This window comes from Equus przewalskii, chromosome 1, assembly GCF_037783145.1.
Source record: "Equus przewalskii isolate Varuska chromosome 1, EquPr2, whole genome shotgun sequence".
NCBI classification, from domain to species: domain Eukaryota; kingdom Metazoa; phylum Chordata; class Mammalia; order Perissodactyla; family Equidae; genus Equus; species Equus przewalskii.
Window position 1 is genome coordinate 170,122,645 of NC_091831.1, and position 20,573 is coordinate 170,143,217.

The 20,573-nt window shown below is 44.1% G+C and overlaps 1 protein-coding gene across 18 annotated transcripts in view; it reads left to right on the plus strand.

Annotated features, from left to right (window-relative positions):
- The window catches only part of NPAS3 (neuronal PAS domain protein 3), an 828,951-nt gene extending 808,604 nt beyond the window's left edge, over positions 1–20,347 (plus strand). For 12 of the 18 annotated variants that reach the window (XM_070587900.1, XM_070587907.1, XM_070587910.1 and 9 more), the window contains 3 exons: positions 10,379–10,526; positions 13,987–14,111; positions 15,943–20,347. In XM_070587900.1, coding sequence (XP_070444001.1) covers positions 10,379–10,526; positions 13,987–14,111; positions 15,943–17,309 — 1,640 coding nt within the window. In that variant the 3' untranslated portion in view covers positions 17,310–20,347. The remainder of the gene's footprint in view (positions 1–10,378; positions 10,527–13,986; positions 14,112–15,942) is intronic. The other 6 variants (XM_070587925.1, XM_070587964.1, XM_070587981.1 and 3 more) reach the window with 1 other exon arrangement.
- The last annotated feature ends 226 nt before the right edge of the window (positions 20,348–20,573 follow it).

Consider the following 20,573-nt stretch of genomic DNA (forward strand, 5'->3'; position numbering starts at 1 on the left):
TAGGATATACAACTATGTACCGGAGGAATTTGGGCAGATAAAGCAGAAAAAGAAAAAAAAAAAGACTGAATTTGTCTAGAGATACCCAAGGGTTCTTCCCAGGTCAAATCAGCAACAAGTCTCTAAAACCTGGCAAGAGTGGCCTGAGGGAAACCTTCCCTTCCCTTTATAATGTTGTGCTCCACCAGCAAGCTCAAGGCTCTGCATCTGTGGGTCTTCAGAGAAAGGGAGCCAGAAAGTGTAGAAGTGGTGTCAGTTTTCCCTTCCTAGAACCACACCCAGCATGAGGAAACTCTGGAAGAGTTATTTCAGAAAGAGAGAAGGACTTCCAGCCTGTCTATGAGATCACGTAGAGTTAAAAAGTGTGGCCTGCCCAATATATTTGGGAGGAGTTAAAAAAAAAAATACAGTAGCCTAAGTGTTTATTTCTTAATTACAAAATTCTATACTTCCTAACAAAACTAATCCACAGCTACCTGGCATAATGCACTGCATGCTGTTTTGCATCAATAACCCCCACACTTCCTCCTGAAGGCATCTCATCGCCAAATGCAAGCTGACTGCTTAATGCAGGACTAATTAGTATATCCCCTTCCAGTCTGCAGGCCCTCCATTGTAATTCCTTCCCAGCTCATTTTTTTCCACAACCGAGCATCAATCAAAGTAAGTGCCCTGCCTGCCTAGGAAACACAAGATGTCCTCCATGCATTTGTCATCTGCCACACAAACAAAGGGGGAATTTAATTGTTGATTTGGGTATGCAGCCATTGCACACAGTCAAGGAAGCCACGAGAGAAGGAAGAAGGGAAGGTATCAAGTATTATGGGAGGGCCAAATGAGGGGGTGGGGTGGGGCCCTTCTATTTTCTGATCTGGGCCTTTTTCACGGCTGAGTCCTCAGGGATTCAGCTGCAGCCCGATCACTGGGTGGACTTTTTCCCAAAGCAAATGAGTTTTTCCTCTTCTTCCATGTGAATATGAAAATTCTCGTGAGAGGAAATGCGTGTAATGGCTACCACGTCTGACTTTTTTCAGAAGCCAAGTCAGTCTACATCATGTGCCTGTCCATTAACTAAAAAGACTGTTACGTGAAGACAAAATAGCGCCAGGACTCTATACAGGAGTGAATTAGTATTATTATTTTATGTCTTTTTTTTTTTTTTTTTGGCAAGTGCTGATTCTGGCTTTTCAAATCCAAGGGCAGGCGAACACAGAGAACAGAGACCAGCAAGGGCCTAAGGTCCAGGGGAGTGTCTCTGCCACGCTGCTCCACTGCTTTATAGAAATGCAGGGTTTCAGGCCGACGCCCAGACTCACGGAATCCGAATCTGCAGTGAACAAGCTCCCTAGCTGACTGGCCGTCATGTGAAAGTTGGAGAAGTACTGACTGCTAGTAGTTAGACGGCGTTACTTTATATGGAGTAAAAGCAATCACAAATCGACTGACCATCTTAAGGACTTCATTTTCCTCTCCAATTAGATGAATTTTATGAATAGGAGTAAAATATGAGTAGGGATTTGGCTCTGAGGGTATCTCAGTCGTTGTTCAAATGAACGAGTATGTGATTACTTGATAGATTCTTTCTTTACAAAGATGTAAAGTCTTGAATATCAGTGGAGAGGGTTCATAGAGTATAAATAGTAGTAATAGTCAACTTGTAAGCAAAAAGAGGTCTTTATTCTTTTTCCCAGCTTAATATTTTTTCTATTCACTTGATTGCACGTGTGAATATTTTCCCTGTTCAAGTTCATCTAACATTTATGAGTACTTAGCATATTCAAAGCTTTGTGGTATTGCTATCAGGTTTCAAAAATAACTAAGATATGGTCTCTACCTTCAAGGAGCTTACATACTGGTAGAGAAGACAGCATGAAAACAGCCAGTTTTGAAAAAGTGGCATAAAATGAGGACTATTAAGATGTATAAACAAAACACAGAAACCCCAGAGGTGGGGGCAGCCAAGGGAGGGTGGAGAAGTCCCAAGACACAGTTTCCCTGGACCTTGAAAGAAGATGGCAAGAAGCCAGGCTGGCAGGAGATGTGGGCGGTGTAAAGGGCTTCCAGGCTCAGAGGAGCACACGAAAGCACACAGAATACAGAAACACATGATCTTTCTCTCTGCCCAGAGAGGAAGCCAGAACTGCGATTTGACCAACAGATGCTTATGATTCCAACATGGCTTCTCGGGCTTCTCCTTATTACTGTTTCAATTAATAGCTGCTTTTATTCTCATAAAAAGAACCGCCTGATGTTTGAGAGAAAATAACCCATTGCTCTTATAAAGCATGATCAGGAAAAAAACAAAACTTCTAAAGAAATCATCCATTTTAATCTAAATCAATTAACCTTAATAAAAACCAATTCCATTACTTCTTATAATGGCATCTTTTTCTTCATCTTGTATAAACTATACTTTAAAATACTTTTATTAAAACATTGATTAAATGACACCCTGTGTATCTCTAAGAACCTCAGACTTTTTCTACACAAAAGAGCAGCATAGGATTTAATTGGCACATATGTTTAGTATAAAATGGTTTTCCCATAAATATAGGGTTAACTAAGGATCAGGTTACTTGAACCTCTTTATGAACTCCCACATCCTCTCTGGCTTCCTAGAATTTTCCTCAGGGCATATCAGCTCAAATGCATCTGGTGTGTCCATCTAGCTGATGTTTCTGGTTCATCAGAAAACCCAAGTAAAAATGACGTAAACTTTCTCTGAAATTGTCTTAACTTTCTCTTCATGCTCAAAAGACAGCTATTTCCCTGTCAGTCATCAGTTCCTCACAGGACAATGTCCAAAATCAGGAAAGGGTCAGTCGCCATTTTGTGTTCATTTTTGAAAGAAAAGAGAACATTCCCAGAGGCCCTGCAGTAGAGAGAAGCCCCCTTATGTCTCATTGTCCAGCATTGCATGAAATACCGAAGCCTACGCCACACGCTGGCAAGGATGGAATGACCGTGACTGGTTTAAATGATCCAAGTGTATCCCCTTGGGACTTGGGAGGAGCCCATCAAACATGAAACTCCGAGGGAGAGTTCTGGCATCCAGAAGGAAGTGGCGGAAGAGCCGTTCAGCGGAGAGGCAACCACACTGCTACGTGGGAGAATCTGTAATGGCCTCACAATAAAGTACTTGGATTTCTGAAACTCTGCAGAACAGGTAAACAAATGGAATCTGTCTGGACTCCTTTAAATAATCCTGATTTTCTGGAACACTAGCTTTGATATGCCTATGCCTCACCACCTATATATTTCTTGTTAAAGCTGTCCGGTGGACTTAATTAAATGACGGCATCCAGAAACACAGCGTCCACCAGAGACATACGATAAATTCGAGTGTAAGATCCACCTCATCCATTTTGCCTTTGTTTTTTTTTTAGGTTACCCTACGTCTCAGCCTAACCTCCCCGCTACTCCACTCTTCTTCATTTGTAAAGGGAGGAGGAGAATTCCCCCTGACCGGGTCAGACCCTGTGCTTTCACAGACCTACACACCACTTTCCATAAGAGTTATCCCTGTGATCAATTTATTAGTAAAAATGACTGATAAGCATCTGTCTCCCATTCGAAGGCAAACAGAGGTAAATCCTTATTTTCAGAATGAGGAAAGCTTTTTGACAATCTCCCACAGTAGACAGACTTCCCGTTGCGTCTCGTCATCCAGTGTTCCATCATATCCCAAACCAAAGCCAGTCACCAGCAAGGGAAATGGAATCGCCGTGACTAACTGAGACAGCTACAGGAGGGCGGGCCCATGACTGGTTTCGCTCACTTTGATCTTCCCCAGTGCCTGGCATAGAGTAGGCACTAAAAAAAAATATTTCTTGGGGCTGGCCTGGTGACTCAGGGGTTTAGTTCACACGTTCCGCTTCTCGGTGGCCTGGGGTTCGCCAGTTCAGATCCCAGGTGCAGACATGGCACCGCTTGGCAAAATCCATGCTGTGGTAGGCGTCCTACATATAGAGTAGAGGAAGCCGGGCATGGATGTTAGCTCAGGGCCAGTCTTCCTCAGCAAAAAGAGGAGGATTGGCAGTAATTAGCTAAGGGCTAATCTTCCTAAAAAAAAAAAAAAAAATTTCTTGAATGAGTGAATAAATCCACCATTTTCCTCATTTCCTAGCCATAAATCTTTCTCAATTCCATGCTGAAGAATTCACTGCTTCTATATAGCTAAATCTCACATAAAAAAAGAAGGCATGGGGGCTAAGAAATCCTCTGTCCTTAACTATTTTAGGTCAAGAAGGGCAGGAATGAGTGGCACTGAAACTCCCTGGTTGGAGTGAAAACAGCTTGAAAAAAATCTGAGATCTCAATGTCACTCACGCCACCAATTCCTTTGATTCTTCCTGTCTTAGAAGACGATACCATCAGTGTTTAAAAGCATTGGTCTCCAATTCACCACATTATCACGAAGAAAAGGGAAATTTATTTTTTAAACTTAACAAATTGACATGTTCTAAATCAATGAAAAGTTTTCTGTACGATTCAATATTAACAGTTAATAAAAATCTATCAATTGGCAGTGATATAGGAAAAAACCTCTTCTGAGGTTATAAATCACACAGATAGCAATTCAAGCAGGGCTTGTCATTAGCGCATTGGGGGAAAATCCATAGATGATGCATACGCATTCACAGAACATCCACAGGTCTTCTGTCTTTAGGCTCGTAACTCACATTAAGCATCAAATATCATTAAACTTTACCAAATATTGCTTGGCACATAGATTTACAAAAAAACTAAAAACCAATTTGTGGATGCCTGCTATTTAAGACATCTAGCTCGCTAATTGCAAAATCTACAGGAAAGTCTGCACAGCATCAAAGCCTGGGTTGAGCCTATGAGCAGTTGTAAATGAAAAACTGTCTCTGTTGCGGGTAAATAAAGCACTGAACGCAGAGTTTCTGGCTCTAATGCTATTTCTCCTGTGGCTTTTGAAAATGACCTTTCTGTAAGCGTCAAGGACGATAACTTTTTAGATAAAGAAACTTGTTCCTGTTTTAAGTCTATGTCAGGTTCATTCCCCTATAGCCCACAGTTTTCAAAAGCAGAGGAAAAAGTAATCCAGAATTTAAAAAAAAAAAAAAAAAAGTCCTGTTTCCAGAATGAAGTTCCCTGTCAGCCTGCCTTGGGCCTTAGGTGGAGAAGCAGAGATTAAAGAGTCAGTATTCTTTTTCATGTTTCATCTGCCAGTTTGGTGAATGTAGAAAGAGAACCGGTGGGTACAACGAAGCCCCCAACGGTGGTATTAAGGAGAAAGTATGATTCTAGCACGCCCTCCTTACTTACACGCACACTCCATATTAGTGAATTCAAAAATAATTTTTGAGTTTCTGGCGGAAGCTGCCCGCTCTCCGTTCTCTGCGGCCACTAGTACCTCAAGGAGGGGGTGAATGGCGCGGCAGATGCGTCCTCCTATCGCCATGACGATAATGAAGCTCTTTGTCCAGCTGTGTGAATGTGAAGTGTGAAATCTCCGATGACCTCACCATTTCCTATTTATTCTATACTTACCTGAATACACCAAGTACTGCCGCTTTTTAATGCATATGCAAACCGCTAAAATGTCCTTTTGTGAGGCACTTTGCTAAAAGACCGCTTTTGATATGTGTTCTTCAAACTGAATTAGACTGCTTCCTTCTTTTTAAGACACAAGTAACTCACTATTTAGAATCTTTGGCTTTGATTTTGTAGAACAGCCCAACAGGAAGAGACCATGTTCTCTTTTTTTCTCCATATTTCTGAAGGCAAACTTGTACTGATTTGTTTTGATTTACTAACAGAATTATGTTCCTGCCACAGACACAGCCTTCCTTTATGTCCTTTCAGTCATCAGTCTATTTCTGTGGACAAAGTTTTCCCAAGGAAACTGAAATCCCTCTGTTGGCCACTGTGTGCAGAGCGTGGATGTGCGCTTCAGCCAAAGAGGTCATCGGATTTGGGGACAGTAGTTGTTCTTTCTAAGCAGCACATTTCTTGTATGGCTACCACTCAAACCAAGAGACGAAGTGACGTTTTAAAAAGATAGTCAATCAAACTGAGCATCCAGTCTTTTGGGGGTAAAAATGTGTATTTGATGTAAAAGCTCACGTGTTCGAAACTGTAAGCTCTCTGCAATTTTCTTTCGATTGAACTGTGTTTGCCACTCCCTTCCCACTTAGCGGGGGTGGTGTTTTGATGCTAATAGCCAAAAGTTGTCAAATGAGCTGAGCTGGGACAGTTCAACCAGGAGGATTTAAATCCCTTTGTCTCTGTTGTCTTCTTCGCACAAGTGTGGGGTCACCTCTGTCCTCTGAAGAGCACAGTGTGTAACTCAAAGGCACCCTTAGCTTGGCAAGTGGAGTGGTACTGATGACAGCTTCTTGGTTTTCCTCAGAGCAATAGCAGCCAAAAGCAATTGGCTACAGCCTAGACTTCAGAGTAAAAAGGAACAAGCTCTTGTGTGATAGCAGAGCGTTGGTTCACGTTTATACCCGGGACCGTTCAAGATTGTAAGTGAACCTGGGGCAGACGTACGCATCCTCCCTGTGTCTTCGTGTTTACCATGTAAAATCTAAGAAGAGCCCATTTAAATGTTTTACGATCCTTACATAGAAACTAATTCCTATAGCACAACTTTAAAGACATAATTCTAGAGACGTTATGATGTGATCAGTGAATTTAATGAGAGACACACAGGCTGTTCTCCCAAAAGTCTCAGACGGCAAGAAGTAAACTTCAAGGGGCCGGCTGACGGTGTAGTGGTTAAGTTCACAAGTTCTATTTCAGCACCCAGGGTTCGCAGGCTCAGATCCCAGGCGCGGACCTAGCACCACTTGTCAAGTTATGCTGTGGCAGCATCCCACATAAAATAGAGGAAGATTGGCACAGATGTTAGCTCAGCAACAACCTTCCTCAAGCAAAAAGAGGAGGATTGGCAACAGATGTTAGCTCAGGGCCAATCTTCCTCACAAAAAAAAAAAAAAAGTAAACTTTGAGATAAACCAAAAAGAAGACGCCAGGGTATGTGCTGGAAGTACTTGGACCATATCATGGTATAACACTAAAAATGTGATCCACATATATATTTTCTCTCTGTCTGCTTCCTCTCTTTATAGTTTGAGCATATTGTTAGGAATTCACTCCTGGGCTCATTGATTTGATGATTCTCTATCTCTTTTCAAGGGACAATTAACCACTTTTTAAGGACTTCCATATCAAGTAACTTACATCATGCTTCTTTCTGTTTTTCCCCACAAAAGGGATTTTGTGAAATAGACAGACACAAACGTTCTCTCATATCTCACCATTATCTAAAGCTAAAACTCAAAAACAAGAACAACAGCCACTGGACGAAAGAGAATTGAGAAAGTTTTTGTGTTTTTCAAGTTGTCCAATTTATTACAAACTAAAAATCTCTTCCAAACTGGCACCAAGGTGGCTTTTCTTCTTGAGCTGATTAGGACCACATGAGCTCAGGAAAAGCTGTCAGATCCTGCCTCTGGCACAGCTGGAGTGATCCAACTGATTTGCCAGTATGATTTTTTTTTTTTTTTAAGAAAGAAGCTTCATCCCAAAGTCATAAATTTATATTCTGGAGCCCCAAGAAAAAATTATTCCTTATTCATATTAAAGGAACCAAAATTCCATTGTGACATCTTTTATGGGATCTCCTGATAAACAAAAGCAACCAGGGCACAATTTTGGTCAACATCTCACACTCTAGTGAGAGCTAACTCCATGCCCTATTGCTGGTATCTAGATTCTTGCTGACACATGGAGGTCTCCACTGCGTTTACCACGGTAAGTTAAGGCACTCAAGTAGCTGCCCGACGCCCCCAAGGAACCCCTTAGGGGTTTCCCTCCTGGTCAGTCCTTTCACAACCACTTCCTCCTGTCAAAAGTGACCCAGCCTGCCTCTCTTTCATGTAGGTCTCCTCTCTTTGCTAGACATCCCTTGGCCTGGGTGGTAAAGAAGGCTGTATTCGTATATTCATGGCCCTAATAAATTTGTATGTATCTTCTCAGGAAACACAGAGGCACTTAATCAGACCCAGAGTCATGCTGCCTTAACTGTCTTTGAGCAAACAAACCTTCCAGCCCCCTTCACAGCGCATACATGGAGCCCACCCGGAAGCACAGGTTTTTCTGGCTTTGCATTTCAGAATTGAGGTTTTGTTTGCTTTTTTGTTTGTTTGTTTTTAAATAAGAGAAAGGAAGGGAAGGTGATCTTTACATTGCTTCTGCAAATTCTCATTTGATTTTACAATTCCTTTCTCACATTGCCCCTTTCTATGCACTGTATCCTAGGGATAATTTTTTTTTTTTTAATTTTGCCTGCCTTTGGTCAAATTCTGGTCCAGAATCCCCAGCCAGACTGGGCTGATCTGGCCTACCATCTCAGTGTTTTCTTCATGTGATTCTAAAAAGGGGCTTCTTAGTCTCCTTGCCTTTGTTAAAAATACTAGACCCATTTGAAATTCTTCTTTATTCCAGATACACAGCAGATAGAATTATACACCAACCACTGATCAGGGTGCTCTAAGTTTTCTCTCTGAAACAGTGGGCAGAATTTTATAACCCACCGTTCTTCTATTAATAGTTAACCAGTTCGAGCGGATCTGAATAAAAGCGCATCTTGTTGCATGCAACAACGATTTTGACAGAAGAGCTGTACGGCAGAGTCTGTATTTTCCTGCTTTCAGCTTCGCCACGCAGTTTTGTAGGCTGGTAAGCCATGCATGCAGAATGGCAGAACTTACAATCGCCGACAAAAGGAGAGGACAATGCTACCTGTGGAGCCTCGCCACCGACAGACGATGACAGTTCCGGGCCTTAAAAAGAAACTAAACCGTTGAATAGTTTCAGGATAGAACTTGCCACTTCTTGAAGCCCTCATCAAAGCAAGGCTTTTTCAAGCAACTGTTGAGACATAACTACTAAATTTTACAACCATCCATTTAGCGTATTGTGAGCAAAAGGGAAAATGGGAGAAAAGCATTAAAGTTTCTATGTCTATGGATATAATACGTGGAGGTTTGACTTTTGATCACTTTCAGAGCCAGGAAGAGAGGCTCAGACACGACGGGAAGAGCGTCGCAGCCTTAAACATGGCTCTTTTCCAAAGTGACTTCTCTTTACCCATCCACACCCCCCCCAAAAAAATCAAAATGTACTTCATGAAACTATTGTCTATGAAGCACTTATTAGCCGTAATTAAATGGACAATATGAATTTACTACGTCTTTAGGACTCTGGCTTGTTCTGGTTTAGAGCAAGATGATTAATGCAAATACATATTACTTGAGATAACCATTTAGCAGCTAATTTAGCCAAATTTATTACAGCAGTTAGAGGTTTTTCATTTTAGCAGACGGAGACAAGGACATGCCAAAAGTGGGCGACGTGGACGAGTGCACACTGCCCTCTAGTGGCCGCCCAACCGGCGCGCTTTTGGGGGTGTGGAGTGGCCGTGATCGGCAGCCAAGTCTTAACAGCAGGTTCTGCACGTTTCCGGCATCCTTTTAAACCATTCCCATCCATAGCACTTTATTTCAAGGGATGATTTACTGCACCTTCCCCCTTTTACTAGCTCAGGAGTACCCAGATACAAATCAAATCAATTTCACCTTGGCAAGATTTTGGTTAAAGTATCATTTTTAACATCTGCATTTTAAAGCTCTCTTTCAGTGGGTATTTAATGGCACCGTTTCACGTTACTGATTGTTTTTACTTGTTCCTTCATTTGGGGCCATATTTCAGAGTCTGTGTGGAGCTGTCACTCTGTTTGGCTTCAGCCAAGTCAATTCTGTGCCTCCCTTAGGCCAGGGTTTTTCTCTGACTTGGTTGGGGGATTTATTTTGTTCCAACATTCAGTAAAGTCTCATCAGAATTTGCCCTGACTAACCAATGTAAATTTAGTTCATACACGGACTATAAATTCCGTTAGACAAGATCAAAAGGAACAGACGTATAAGGACGCCGTTTGATACTGCTTGCACTGAGGGGAATGATCAAAGACTGGGGGTAAAGCATCTTCGGAGCCATTCAAATATCCAGAATCTCGAAGGGGTCCAACCCATTCACAATATCCACACCGCTTAGGTGTTCTGTGAGTCAACAAGATTTGTATTCCTTCTATTCTTCTTTTCACACCATGGCTGCCCAAAACAGAATCAAGGCTTACTACAAATGCTACTAACCCTCTCCGCTCCACTGAATTGTTGATTTCATTTGTCCTACTAATGGCATCCTACATTAAGCGTCCAGAGGGCCACCCCGGGCTTGGTGTGGGACCTTGCCTTTCTAAGCTTGAGGTTTTGCAGAGATGACAGTCATTTAGTCTCAGGCTTAATACACAATGCCTTCTGTTTTGTTTTGTTTTTTCCCCCAGTGCTGAATAAGGGCCAGTGTGTAACGAAGTACTACCGTTGGATGCAGAAGAACGGAGGATATATTTGGATACAGTCCAGCGCCACCATAGCTATTAATGCCAAGAATGCCAACGAGAAGAATATCATCTGGGTGAATTATCTTCTTAGGTATATTTTCTGATTCTTTTTCATTTCTGTCTTAGGTATAAAATATGCAGCCCGATGGTTAACAGCTGACATGTTGTATTACCTTTTGACAGTATCTCGTGTGGACTTATGTGGAAAGTCTGCTTTTCTTTCCATAAGATTCAAAGAAATGTGAAAAGAGCAAAGCTGTGTTGGAAAGGACTCCGAGGGCAGATTCACAGAATTTTTTATAATTCTTGGTCTCAACCATTTGGGCAGCTCTGCAGAAGTTACTTTGTTTTCCCCAAAAGTGTTCAGGCCAGAAAAAGAAGACAGTTTTGCCTACAGCTGGAGCATTCAAAAAGCACCTCCTTCTCCCTCCCACATGTACTTGTACTCATGCACTCCAATCCTTGTGAAAATGAAGCAAAAGAGGATGGGGAAAAAGTGGCAGGTACATTGTATTCCTCCTGGACTCCATCCCTTTGAAGCTTCAGCATATCATATAGGGTTTGACTCCCTAGGCATCACAGTTTTGGTAAGCAGAGTGAGTTGCTTTGCCAGAATCAAGACAATACCAGTATAGAAATGAAGGCAATCTTCTTTTCCCTGCTGTGATCTCAGGCAAGTTTTACTGCTGTTTTAATGCGTCCTCAAATTTATATCCATAAATGTGGCCAAGCTCAGCGGCTTCCTAAATTCTAGTGTGTGACACCAGTTCTCTCTCCTTCCTTACTTTCTGCCTTTGGAGTCAAACTAGCAAAAAAAGCAACCAAGACCGACAACCTGGGTGGTCTGAGTTTGGGGGCAAGCTTTCTGGGAGGCTCTCCACCAGTCCTGTCCTGAAGCTCTCCGAATGTTCAGTCTGGCTCTCTCTCACCACTGTCATTCCAGTCTTTGGCTTCTCTTGGTCTAAAGCCACCAAGCAGGGCCCACACGTAGTATGAGTAGGAAAACTTCCAATAGGTCTTATGAATGGAAGTTGTTGCCCTTTGGCTGCTAATCTAGACCGAGAGTACCTGAGTCCCATTTTTCTTGGAGACAGCCAAATGGAGCTGAGATGCTGACAGCCATGGCTCATGAGCACACTGGCCCTTCAGAGTGTGTTCACGCGCGTTGGTGATGACTTGACGGCATGAATGTGCTTGCTACCAATAGCATATCAATCAGACTCTAATGATTATTGCTCTAGAGAGGGCCTTAATGTGCACCACTTAAAAGAGTCTTCATTTATCTGCTTTCTTTTTCCCTTTTTGACCTCTTCTACTCTACATTAATTCTCTCTGAAGGTAAAAGTATGTGTGTTTAATGTGGCTTCCTCCAAGGCCTGATTTTCATGCAAACTATCCCCTGTTTGTGATATGCTCAAGATGAGTTCTGATATCAAGAAATCCTTTTACATAGAGGTTTATGGAACAGTGGCTATACGTAATGCAGAAGGTTATGAAAATTCACATGCCGAAAAGGAAATAGCATAAGGTATTGTGGCATTGACATTCTTTTGCTAGGCAAAAATGATGTTGTGCCAAGGAGACCTATTATTTTTTAAAATTAGGCATTGGTAACAGAGACACCAAAGACTAGAAAATGTATCTCAGGTTCATGTACCTAGGGTACTAAAGTAATCTCTATGGCTATTACTCCCATTCAAGGAGATTTCTTCCTATCTGCATCTTTCTTACTGCCTCATCAGCCTCATGACATCCTACTCTGTGCCCAAATGGAGGGAGTGAGAAGGGTTAAGGAGAGGTCAGTCCACGCAACTTTGGATCAACGCTGTTGGTCCAGCCTAGGATCACATGGTACAAGCACATGAGTGTTTGGTGATTCTAGTCCATCTAATTCCACATGGAGAGGAAGGAAGCAGTTTGGGTACCAAAGACCAGTCTTCAGGCTCAGGAGCCTCAATCTCAGATGTGCTGGACCTGTTTCAGCTGACCCAAGGACTCACTCTGTTCAATAATGAAAGACTGTAAGTTGGGTGACAAGTGACTTGTGAACCCCATGGCATCTGGACCAAAGGAGACTAAGACAGATGGGCTTTAGCAGAGGAAACTCCACCAAGTCTCGCCCTCATTGGTATCACTTCTACAGGCTAGAAATCTACTAAGAAAAGCACTTGGCCTTGGCAAAATAGCAACATTGAAGTTTGTTTCTCTTCCCCACACTTTTGTGCTTTGTTCTTCCCTGAGCAATATATTCATGCTCCCTCTTCCCCCAGAATCCCTCACTTCTGGGCCCCATCCGGGCTTGTCCATCCCCGTTCTGGAATCACTGCTCCCGTAGTCTTCTTCCCATTCCCTCCCAATGCTTGATAGACTTACAGGCTCCTAGAGATTCAGAGACTGCATAAGTGCTAAGGCCACCTTCCCACCACTGGTCTCATCTGATTAGCTAGAGAAAGCTCTGCTGCTGAAGCTAATGCACACTCAGGAGTAAATGCCTGAAACCCATCTCAGTGAATTAACCACCCCAGGGACATCTGCAGTTCTAGGGCAGTCACTGAAACAACGACTCTTTAAGAGAGGCGTTTCACTGGAGATTAGCAATGAGTCAGGAATCACTTCTGGTAAGTCTCTGGTTGGCCAGCCTTCATGGAAGGATAGAAGTGCCATTTGCTATTTGGAGGCAAGAGGCTTTCCTTGTGCCTTCAGATTACAGTAGTCTATTCTGCTCCCACATCAGGCTGGCTTTAGAGTGGCATTTCTAGAAGACATCTAACTCAAACTGACCAAACACACTCTCTTTTCCAGAAAAGGCTTGTTTCTAAATTAAAAATAGAACAAAAATTAAGCACGTTTGTGCAAATGGGGTTCAATCCATTCTGTTAGGGGCTCTGTCACACTGGGACTCTCCCCACTGCAATCAGAGTTCCAGCTAACAAGCCACAGGTGTACACCACATGAGCAGATGAAAATATGATTGTAATGGGTGTGTTGACAGTTCGGTAGCCATAAGCCACGCATCCCAAGGTGCACCTGTGCATCTGTCAGATCGTGAGGCGCTGAGGGCTCTGCCCGCCCCCCCGCAGTACCTTTGGCACTATCTGAACAGCTGAGAAGCTCCATCAAGGGGCCAAGACAAGGGTACTGAGGCAATGGACTCATTAGGAGCCCAGGAGAAGATACGGCACCCCAGGCGGTATGAGAATGAATTGCTGAGAGTACTTCTCATCCTCCCTTCCCCCAGGTGTTATACTGGGAGGAATGTCAAGCAGCACAGGTCCCTGGCCCCCAGTGGGCCCTGATTATTTAAAAGCTTTTTAGTGGCTTTCATGTGGCATTTGGATATTCAATCATTGTAGCAGGGTGCACCTGTCCCCAGCACATGCAATCTCAGCTTCTATAAAAGTCCCATGATGAGCTGAGAAATGATTTCATGCTTAGTCTTTTAAATTCTCTAAACTTCAAAAGTTTGGGCCAAGGGAGTGGGAAAAAGAGGGTCCAAAGCAAACCATACAGAACGGGTGTGTGCACTCCTGATGAATGCCTCCCTCCCACAGCAATCCCGAGTACAAGGACACACCCATGGACATCGCGCAGCTCCCCCACCTGCCAGAGAAAACGTCGGAATCCTCGGAGACATCCGACTCCGAATCCGACTCTAAAGACACCTCAGGTATTACAGGTATTACCACTTCTCCATGTTCTGCAGTAGTGGCTTACCTTCCCCAGCACGAGGGGCGGGCAGCGGCCAGAGGGCCGTGGTCAGAGCAAAGCAACCGGTCAGGTTTTATAGAGAGATACATGTCACATCAAGTTACCTGAGTTTCTCTCTGTACATATGTATATATACTTATATACCACCACACACATGTATGTGTGTATAGACATACAATATCTACATATATGTATGTGGTAGCATACAAATATATACAGGCATGTATACATGGTAGTGTATAAATATATACGTATATGTATGTTGTGGTATATATTTATACACATGTAGGCATAGGTATTTCATGGTATATAAATCTATGTACATAAAGATACAGAGAGAGATTGATTGATGTAGTCATCACTCAATGGCAGCCCTCCACAGCCACACAGAAGGAGCCCGGCCCTAACCCCATAGGCAGCTCGGGCTCTCTCTGCTGCTTCAAGTCAGACTGTGACTTTGAGCCCCAAATAGTCACATCCTCACCAAGCCGGATTGCGCCTCTAAAGTGGGATCCTTAATGGCATCGGTAAATGATTCTTTCAGATGCTGGACTGTTATTATTTTCTGAATCTATGCAGAACAAATCCATGCTTTCTCATTTCTAGTTATTTTGGGAAGTAGACTTTCTGAGTAGTTTTGGGGGCAGAAGAAAGTTAATACAAAAATTTACTTTTCTTCCAATCCCCAACCCCCTTCCACATATAGAGCCAGGGAGCACAGAACTCAGAGAATTTTATAGCTGCAAAACCCCTCAGCCTCTTCTTACCCAGCCTGCTCTGCTCTGGAAACGAAGGCCAGAGCAGTGACATGACTTGCCCGAAGATCTAGTCCAGGCTGCCATGCAAAAGCATCACATCACAGAGCCGTAAAAGCAGCAGCATCCCTCAGTCTTCTGGGGCTGTATTACTGGGCAAATCTGTTCTCCGTAAAATGTGTGGGATGGCTAGGGCTCCCCCAGCCCCCACCCTCAGGGCACCAGCCCACAAGACTTATTAACACACATCCCTCCACTCCAGACACAGGGGCATGAGGCAGAACAAAGGATCTTGATTGTTTTCCTGTCTCCTAAATTGCATTCATTTGAAAGTTCTCCACTAGGGCAGAAGTTCTAGAACAGACAGTCTCTGCTCCCTATTTATATAGTACATAGCAGTAGACAAAAAAGAAATGCCCTGCCTTGTGGAGCTTATATTCTAGTTGGAGGAAGAGACAGAAGTAAATAAAAATAAATAAAACATACAGTGAATCAGATAGTGGTAAGCGCTGTAGAGAAAAATAACTTTAGGAACAGAGTGTGGTTTTCGTAATGAACAAATATTCACCAGTGGGAGGCACAGACCTCTTTAGAAAGTCGCCTTGCATACCATCATTTCTGTGTGTCACTAACACCTTATTCCAGGTTATTTCCTGACTCCCAGTATTTTTGCAGGATTTCCCAAACGTTTATGTGCCTAATTATCACCTGGATTCCTAATTAGGATCATCTGGTTCAAATGGGATCCGATACATAGGTCTGGGGGGAAGGCTGGGATTCTGGATTTATAACAAGCGTCCAGATGATGCCAGTGCTGCTGGTCCCTGGACCACACTTTGAGTAAAGGCCCTGCTAATCTAAGCCCCCAAGAGAGCGACAGCCCAGGCTTTAAGTTACCAGGGTGGTGGAGAAGCTTAGGATGGGGCGAGCCCCCGCCCCGCCTCCCCAGCAGGTGAGGGGGGATCTGGCCCTGCTAATGTGGTGTCTCCTGTGTCTCCTCTCCCCGCCCCCACCCCCGCCGCCCCGGCCGCCGGCCCCACGCAGAGGACAACGAGAACTCCAAGTCGGACGAGAAGGGGAACCAGTCTGAGAACAGCGAAGACCCGGAGCCCGACCGGAAGAAGTCGGGCAGCACGTGCGACAACGACATGAACTGCAACGACGAGGGCCACAGCTCCAGCAACCCCGACAGCCGCGACAGCGACGACAGCTTCGAGCACTCGGACTTTGAGAACCCCAAGGCGGGCGAGGACGGCTTCGGCGCGCTGGGCCCCATGCAGATCAAGGTGGAGCGCTACGTGGAGAGCGAGTCGGACCTGCGGCTGCAGAACTGCGAGTCGCTCACGTCGGACAGCGCCAAGGACTCGGACAGCGCGGCCGAGGCGGGCGCGCAGGCCTCCAGCAAGCACCAGAAGCGCAAGAAGCGGCGGAAACGGCAGAAGGGCGGCAGCGCCAGCCGCCGGCGCCTGTCCAGCGCGTCGAGCCCCGGCGGCCTGGACGCGGGCCTGGTGGAGCCCCCGCGGCTGCTGTCCTCCCCCAACAGTGCCTCGGTGCTCAAGATCAAGACGGAGATCTCGGAACCCATCAACTTCGACAACGACAGCAGCATCTGGAACTACCCGCCCAACCGGGAGATCTCCAGGAACGAGTCTCCCTACAGCATGACCAAGCCCCCCAGCTCCGAGCACTTCCCGTCCCCGCAGGGCGGCGGCGGCAGCAGCGGCGGCGGTGGCGGCGGCGGCGGCGGGGGGCTGCACGTGGCCATCCCCGACTCGGTCCTCACCCCGCCAGGCGCCGATGGCGCCGCCGCCCGCAAGACTCAGTTCAGCGCCTCGGCCACCGCGGCCCTGGCCCCCGTCGCCTCCGACCCGCTGTCGCCCCCGCTCTCGGCGTCCCCGCGGGACAAGCACCCCGGGAGCGGCGGCGGCGGCAGCAGCGGCCCCAGCGCGTCCAACTCCTTGCTGTACACTGGGGACCTGGAGGCGCTGCAGAGGTTGCAGGCGGGCAACGTCGTGCTCCCCCTGGTGCACAGGGTGACCGGGACCCTGGCGGCCACCAGCACGGCCGCGCAGAGGGTCTACACCACGGGCACCATCCGCTACGCGCCCGCCGAGGTGACCCTGGCCATGCAGGGCAACCTGCTGCCCAACGCGCACGCTGTTAACTTCGTGGACGTTAACAGCCCCGGCTTCGGCCTCGACCCCAAGACGCCCATGGAGATGCTCTACCACCACGTGCACCGGCTCAACATGTCGGGACCGTTCGGCGGCGCCGTGAGCGCCGCCAGCCTGACGCAGATGCCCGCCGGCAACGTGTTCACCACGGCCGAGGGACTCTTCTCCACGCTGCCCTTCCCCGTCTACAGCAACGGCATCCACGCGGCACAGACTCTGGAGCGCAAGGAGGACTGAGCGCCCCCAGCGCGGGGCGGGTTCCGCTCGCGGGAGGCATCGTCGGCGTTTTCGTTTAGACCTTTAATTCTAGCACTTTGAATTCGAGCAGGTCAGCGTCTTCTCTCCACACGGCGGTCCCCATTCCATCCCCTCTTTCTTTAACTTGACTTATTCTTTCCTGTAAAGATGTTTATTTTTTGCCTTCAGAGGGTCAGATGACCAAGTTGCCTGCCATTTTGTCTTCTTCTGAGATGTGTGTTGGGTTGTTTTGCTTTCCTTTGCATCTTTATTAAGATGTCTTTAATGTGTATATGCCTCTGCCATAGAATACTCAGTCTTGTGGTCAACAGATTGCTCAAGTGACAACCATTGGGTTTTCTTCATAAAGATCTTGATGTGATCAAGATTGAAAGAGACAAGCATAAACAATGTGCCCTGTTTGACTAAGTCAAATGAAATGGGGTGGTTTTTTGTTTTTGTTCCTAATTCCTTTAAAAATAGGGGGATAGTATTTTAGAATTTTATGCAGAATTTAATTCTCTTTTTATGGTTAAGATTTTAAGATTTTCTTACTTGCACATAAAAATAATTTGGGTTCTTAAACTTAATTTCTGGCCTGTGACTAGAATGTTTAAAAAAAAAAAAGTTGGACTAAATGTTAATTACTGAAACATTAACTTAATTTCTAAAACCATGGTGCTATCATTTATTAATCTGTGTTGTCTTCATACAAAATGCAGCTCCTGGGCTGGGTTTTGGGGAAAAAAATGTGTTCTGTCCTGGTCTGGAGTCCGTTGCTGCAGTCTCCTTGGTTAGTTAAGAGAAAGCCCTCATTAACGTTTGCTGCAGGACTTAAAATGTTTTACCTCCCAACTAACAAACATAGCCTCACATTAAATTTAATGGGTCAGTAAAGCCCTTTTTAAAGGGGCTTTTGGAAAACTCAATCAAACTGATCTGAGGAGCAGTTTAGGTACATACTGCATTTAGTTGAGCTTTTTTTTTTTTCCTTTTCTCAGTCTAACTGAGGCTAATTTTTGCAACTTCAATAACACTTCAGAGTAAAAGAAGGAAAAAAATATTTAACGTGTTTTTGATTTTTTTCATTTCTTGCTAAAAAAGGTTGTATTTGGGGGACTGATTTGATTTGATGGCGTTTTTTTTTTCCCTTTGGTTCTCTTACTTCTAGGTCGAAACCAGTAAGGTTTAAAACTAAAGAATGGGTTAATAAGCTTCAAACAGATAACTGCAACAGAAAACCGCACATTAAGTAAAAAAAAAAAAAAGAAAAAGAAAAAGAAAAAAATATCCTATTTTGTCTTTGTTGCCAGAAATCAGTGTAGTGTCAGACACTCCAAATGACTGTCAAGTATAAATTCTTCTTCCACTCCATTTTTGGCAGCTGTTTGTTAAGGCATCTAATAACAGATGTGAGAACTGTAATGTGTGCAATGTGTACGTGTCCTTGGCTGTCAGTCCCATCGCAGTTTCCATGTGTGTTTCTATATGCAGTATATACTAAGCTAATGTAGTTGTTTTGTCTTTTGTCTTCTCTGTGCTCGATCTCTAGTCCGGAGTGGTACAGTCCCATTCCTGCAGTCCTAGTGAATCAGTGATTCTTGGGGGTTAGTGATTTTTGTGTGGTGGCCTTCCTCTGTAATGTCACCCTATGCTGCTTCTACTGTCTGTGAATCTTCCGTTTCACTTTTTAAAATTCCTGCTGTTGCTTTGCTGGTGTATATTCTCCCGACCTCTCCTTTCTTTCCTGCCCCCTCTCGTCTCCCCTTTTCCCTCCTCATCTCTCCCTCTCCCCTCTTCTCCAAAACCTTTTTCATTCTCAGAGATAAAAAGACTCTTAACTAGCTCAAGGTTAATGGAGCCATTTTTCCCACAATGGAATTCTGGGTATGACTCTTTCTTCTGGAGTGCGACACAAGCACTGAAGAATAACGCTCAGATCTATTCAATAAATTGATGCCATATAGCCTCAGTGGTTCACATTCCCAGAGTCCCTTGTGCTCTACCTAAAAGCAGTGGGTGCTTTTCTTTGGTTTCCTTCCAGGTTGGCTGATGGAGCAATATATAAAGCAATTACCAGTGAGACAGAAAATTATTTCAAAGGCCAACCGACATTTTTTAAAAACAAAAGGGGAGGGGGTAATGGAATATAGAATTGTCGTATATTATTTGTGTATGCGTGCAATGCTAATCTAGTAACTCGGCTGTCCTTTGAACATCACTGTGTTGAGTGGATTCCTCTACGACCTTTGATTCCATGAGTTGGACCCAAACCACCGTGGAATACTAACGAAAAGAAGAGAAATGCCACAAATGGTAATAGTGAGCTTACTTGAAGGATTTCAGTAGGTTTAGAAGGTGAAGAAGGCCAATCAAGAAATTTAAAGATTAATTTTGGAAGCTCTACTCTAGCTATCGAACAATCAAAGGAATGCACCTATCAGCTGCAAAGAACAGCTAGACAGCTGGTTTTTTTTTTCTTTTATAAATGTTTCTGTGTTGTGTCAAAATGATTTCTGGTGATTTAAACTAACAGATAATCACAGCTGCTGTCTAAATCCATAGTGTTTAAAATTACAAAATGAAAAAAAAAACACTTCATTACCTGTGAAGACTGTGTCTGTGTTTTTAACTATTTCTTGTACAAATATATGAAAACTTTTATGAGGAGACTGGTGCCAAGTAGCTGAATAATGGGGAAAGGGATATTCTGTTCGTAAAAATCTTAGCAGTGTTACCAACTCTACAGTATATATATAAAAAAAATTAAAACGTTACAAAGCGACAGCTATGGTACATTTGTTTTGTGTGAAGCTAACCGGACCTAACTTCCTGAGTGCCTGGCTTATTTTGAAACATTTTTTTCATTGACCATTGATAATGCTGCAAATCAGAAATGTACATACTTCATTTACAACAGGGTTCTTTTTATACTTTTGTAGATTCTCATACATGTCACATACATGGTTGTCTTTATGTAACTTAATTTTTTCATCTGCAGGTGCCATTTTCATAATAAACTTCTCTTGGATTTGTTACTATCTGGCATCATTTCTTTTACATGTAACCATCCTAACTAATGAATGCTGGTAGTATTTGTTTAAGCAGGTACCTTGGTCATTATTCTTGATTTAAAAAAAAAAAAGATGCATCCATATTTTTGCTAGTTTTGGAAAAAAATGCATAGCTTGTGTACTGATGAGGCTGACAAGGCACAGATTAAGATGCTAATCCAAATACTACACCAAACTTGCAACCATCCTA